The sequence below is a fragment of the Silene latifolia genome, chromosome 10, assembly GCF_048544455.1.
Source record: "Silene latifolia isolate original U9 population chromosome 10, ASM4854445v1, whole genome shotgun sequence".
Taxonomy (NCBI): Eukaryota; Viridiplantae; Streptophyta; class Magnoliopsida; order Caryophyllales; family Caryophyllaceae; genus Silene; species Silene latifolia.
The window spans coordinates 29,327,225-29,332,289 of NC_133535.1; the positions used below are offsets into that span (position 1 = coordinate 29,327,225).

The window sequence follows — 5,065 nt, forward strand, 5'->3', positions numbered from 1 at the left end:
TTAAGTAGATTATAATATCTTACCATTTCTTGTTGTTGAAATTAGGAATCATTATACGTGCTTTTAATTCTATATTTATTTATTTACTAATAATACTTTTCTACTTTAATTTATCGCCTCTTCTCATCTATTGCATTTGAAAAAAAAAAACAAATTTTGATTTTTTTTCCTCATTAATCAGATTACACACTATACGTTCAGATGAAACTAAGAAAAACTATACTTTATACATCGTATTAAAAAGAAACAATAAATATCACGGTATAATACAAACTTATTTACAAAACAACAAATCTAAATAAAGTACGATTGCATAATATAATCCTCCGTGATAACGTGATTTCACCACTAACTTGTTCGGTTTTCTTTATGTTTTCCTTATTTTAATGTTTCGGTTATTAATTTAAATTTACATTTTGAGTATAAAAAAGTTAATTTTTTTAGAGTGCTTAACTCTCAATTACCTGATCTCTTTCAAAAGCAAACCTAAAAAAATGACCACGACGGAGATAATATGTACTATTAGTCTGCCTTAACCAAGAGTATTTATGTAGGAAACAAATAAGAAGTTGTAATTAAAACCCACATGAAAAAAAAGGTTGAAGCCATAGTTTAAGCCCTCCAAAGCGCACATTAACATCTCTCTCCCATCTTCCCCACAATAATCTTCTCCATCTCCTTCTCTTTCTATCTATCTCTCTCTTCTATCATACATACATACATAAACATACATACATACACATACATACATCCATACATAAAACAAAGCCATACATAAATAAAGTTGAAATTAGCATAAAATCATAAGAAGTTATTATCATGTTGGGTTCAAGTGGCGGTGGAATGCCAGGGAGCTCTTCCGAAGGAGGAAGCTCAGCACACGGTGACGGTGGCGGTGGTGGTACTGAAACTGTAGGGACCACCTCAATTATGAGTGGTGGTATTGGAAACAGTGATGAAAAAGGAGGACATGCTGGTGGAGATTACTTTGAAGGCGACCGGAGTACTGGCGGTAACAGGTGGCCAAGGCAAGAAACTATTGCTTTGCTTAAGATAAGGTCTGATATGGATGCTGTCTTCCGTGATTCCTCCCTTAAAGGCCCCTTATGGGATGAAATCTCCAGGTAATTTCTTCCTTTTTTTATACTCCATGCATGTGAGACCGTCTTATACGAGAATTCATGATTTGTAAATTTTGTTATCTCAACTTGTTTTAAGTATTGATTTATTCTTCCATTTCTTGAAAATTTAGTGTAATTTTTTTTTTTTGTACAAACTCAACCAAGTACTAAAATGTACTTGTGGAGGGAATGTATTTTGATTCTCTCATTTTACAACTTTATAAAAAAAATGATTCAATTAAAGTGTTCCTATTTACAAAAATTTAGACTACTTTTTTGGTTAATTTTATGTCATAATCATTTTGCTTCAAAATAACACACTTGATGAATATATATTTAGAGTTGTATTTGGACTGAATTAGAGGCTTAAAATTCGACTTTTTCAAGGTCTTATTAACGAGTGTGTATCACATCTTATATCTATTGGTGCAACATAAACTTATAGAATTGGGATTATAAAATTGAGGATTTAATTAATTAAGTGAAAAAATAATAGGAAAATGGCGGAACTTGGATATCATCGAAGCGCAAAGAAATGCAAAGAGAAGTTCGAGAATGTGTACAAGTATCACAAAAGAACCAAAGACGGTCGAGTTGGGAAGTCAGAAGGTAAGACATACAGATTTTTTGATCAATTAGAAGCATTTGATCAGCACCACTCATCGTCGTCACCGCATCCACCACCTTTACCACCGTCTACCCCACGGGCTGAACCCGCGGTGCAAGCGGCGGTTCCGGTTACGATGGTGATACCAGCTGGGACTAACCCCCCAACTGGTGTCGTCACTGTTACATCAAGTCCACATCAGTATCATGTTAATTTATCACCAATGTCGCAACCGCCGCAACAACAACAACAACAACCGTACCAGCACCACTTTACGACGATGCATCATGCGAGTGCGGTTGAGATGGAGAACGGTTCATCTCCATCGGCTACACCTTCGTCTTCGTCATCAACGTCTTCGGATGAGGAGTTGATAGGGAGGAGGAAAAGGAAGCGGAAATGGAAGGGCTTTTTTGAGAAGATGATGAATGAGGTGATTAATAAGCAAGAGGAGTTGCAAAAGAGGTTTTTGGAAGTTGTTGAGAAAAGGGAACATGATAGATTGGTTCGAGAGGAAACATGGAAGGCTCAAGAGATGGACCGCTTGAACCAGAAACATGAAATTCTGATTCGAGAACGCTCCATGGTTGCTGCTAAGGATGCCGCCTTGATCGAAATTCTTAAGAAAATATCCGATCAACATAATATTGATCTACCATTGTCTGTCCAAACCGAAATCCAAACCCAAATTCAACCTGTTGTTACGGCCAGTACTGCAACCGTAACACAATCACCACCACAACCACAAGGAGCTCAAGTTCATGTGCATGAAAATATTGTATCTTTTGCACCTGTTGTTCCAATACAAGCACCACCACAAACGCAGCCCGTAGTTGTTCCAATACAAACACCACCACAGCCGCAACCACGGGTGACTCAAGTCCATGTGCATGAAAATATTGGATCTGTGACACCATCGGTTGCAATACAAGCACCACCACAACCACAACCACAACTGCCAACTCAAACACCACCGCATCTGGTTCAACAACCGGCATTGGTGGTGGCCAAGACAATTAGCACCAGTAAGAGTAAAGGGGGTGACAACGAGCTGCAGCCTAGTTCATCAAGGTGGCCGAAAGCTGAGATCGATGCCTTGATCAACCTGCGGAGCAAACTGGACCAAAAGTACCAAGAAGGCGGGCCGAAAGGCCCGCTTTGGGAGGAGATCTCATCCTCCATGAAACACCTGGGGTATAATCGGAATGCGAAAAGGTGCAAAGAAAAATGGGAGAACATAAACAAATACTACAAGAAGGTCAAGGAGAGTAACAAAAAACGTCCTGAGGATTCCAAAACATGTCCTTATTTCGACCAATTAGATGCCCTTTACCGCGAGAAGACGACTACTAAGATGGACATCAACACTACCATTACTCCCAACATTCCCACCTACAATAACAACCCATCAACCAATACTAATGCTCCAATTTTCAAGTTGATGAAACCCGAAAACCCGATCATGGCCCGGCCCGAGCAGCAGTGGCCGCCCGGACAAGACCACGCGATGGAGGACGCTGGGAGTGATAATGACAGTGAGGATGAAGGCGATGACGACGACGATGAAGAAGGAAGTGGTGGGTATGAGATTGTTGCTAATACTAGCAATAATAATGGTGCAAATTCAATGAGTACTGCCACCTCAACTAATAATAAGGCTACTCAAGTTTAGAGTGTATGTGTATGATGAAGAAATGTGGAGAGATTTTTGGGGAAACATAAAAATGTGGGGTTAAGTTAATTAATTATACATTTGTTTTAGGAAAATTATTCGCTAAGATTAATTTTTGAGGCGACAGACATTGGATCAAGCGAAATTGTACTATTCTATGGGTGTTAGTGACGCTTTCTTCAAAACTGACGGATTTGATGGTGATCAAGTCAGTTTCATGTAATTCCGGGCTGGTTCAGGTTGGGTTAGATTGGGTCGAGTTGGGTTGAGTTGGTAGTGCTGGGCTGGAATCTGGTGATTGGCACAGAAGCACATGGGGAGCAACTGGCAAGTGCTGCGGAAGCTATTTTTGGGGACAGTAATTTATTTATTTTTCCTTTGTTTTTTTTTTGTTATCATAATTATTTATTGTTTTACTAGATAAATAAAAAGGGGAAAATGCACGTGGTGCCCTTGAAGTTTCGATTTTTGCCCGAAATACCCAAATTTATGTTCCGGAAATCTTTAAGAGGCTATAATTCGTGTCTCAAGTTCAGAAAATGATAATTTTTTTTTTCAAATCGATTATCTTTTCGAGAGTTACGATTTGAAAAAAAAATTATCGTATTTGGATCCCGTGGCTAGGAGTTTTTGTACGTCAAAGTTTTTTTTACCGAACAAACTTTGAGTGACCATATCTCTTGCTCACGAATTCCAAACTCGACAATTTTTTTTTTCAAGTCGTAGTTCTCGAAAAGATAATCAATTTGAAAAAAAAAATCGTCACTTTTTGAGCTCGTAAACACGAGTTATAGTCTCTTAAAGTTCTCTGGATCAAAAAATTGGGTATTTCGGGCAAAACATCAAAGTTGAAGGGCACCGCGTGCATTTTCCCAAAAGTTATGGACAGGGAAAATAGAGGGTATACTTGTAGTTTATTTTGGTGATATTAAAGGAATTTATGAGTAAACAAGAATTTAATTTAATGGAATAAAGATACTGAAAATGTTACTTTATTATTACGAATTTATCCGTTGTACATTTTGCCACGTTCTTTAGTGCTATGCATTTTTTTTAACTATGATCTATTCAGTGTTGTATCCTTTTTTACTATGACCTCTTTGATAACTTTTTTTAAACCATTTTTAAGTAATTTATACATCACTTTTTTTTTTGGAATTCTTAAATATAATTTTTTTTTAAAAAAAATATTATTATTACCTAAACAAATATTTTCTTAATATTGTAATTATAATATTGTATATTTCTTAGTATATTTATGGTTGAAACTTTAAGAATCTGATCTCACAAAATTTAAACAAAAAAAACATATAGACGAAAAGAAGTTTGTACGAATTTTATCCTAGGAAGTAAAATATGTAATAATGTTCTCACCAGCGTTTATTTTACCATCTGCAATTCTATTACATTGCGGTCATATATAAACAGTAATTTCAAATTGTCATTTAAACACGTTAATAATAGTACTATGGTTACTCGTACTCTATATTAGTGAGATTCACCATTATCCTAATAACCTTTATTCTTGTGGTAAAAATAACAAATAATTAGAGAGTATCATTTTCGATAATATTAATTTCCTTATTAGTTATAGCAACCAAATTGGGTAAAGGAATTGGCAAATTGATAAATAGTTATGATAATAATGAGCTGACTTTAGCATGC

At 36.3% G+C, this 5,065-nt stretch overlaps 1 protein-coding gene across 1 annotated transcript; it reads left to right on the forward strand.

Annotated features, from left to right (window-relative positions):
• The first annotated feature begins 601 nt into the window (after positions 1–601).
• Positions 602–3,863, forward strand: LOC141605427 (trihelix transcription factor GT-2-like). The gene is made up of 2 exons (XM_074424186.1): positions 602–1,124; positions 1,618–3,863. The coding sequence occupies exons 1-2, from the start codon at positions 820–822 to the stop codon at positions 3,398–3,400; spliced, it is 2,088 nt and encodes a 695-aa protein (XP_074280287.1). The 5' UTR covers positions 602–819; the 3' UTR covers positions 3,401–3,863.
• Positions 3,864–5,065: the final 1,202 nt, after the last annotated feature.

Excerpts from the sequence above, each read along its gene's own strand:
- LOC141605427 (XM_074424186.1), top strand. The coding sequence starts at position 820 with ATGTTGGGTTCAAGTGGCGGTGGAATGCCAGGGAGCTCTTCCGAAGGA. Across the intron at positions 1,125-1,617 it reads TTATGGGATGAAATCTCCAG|GAAAATGGCGGAACTTGGAT; the intron begins GTAATTTCTTCC and ends AAAAAATAATAG.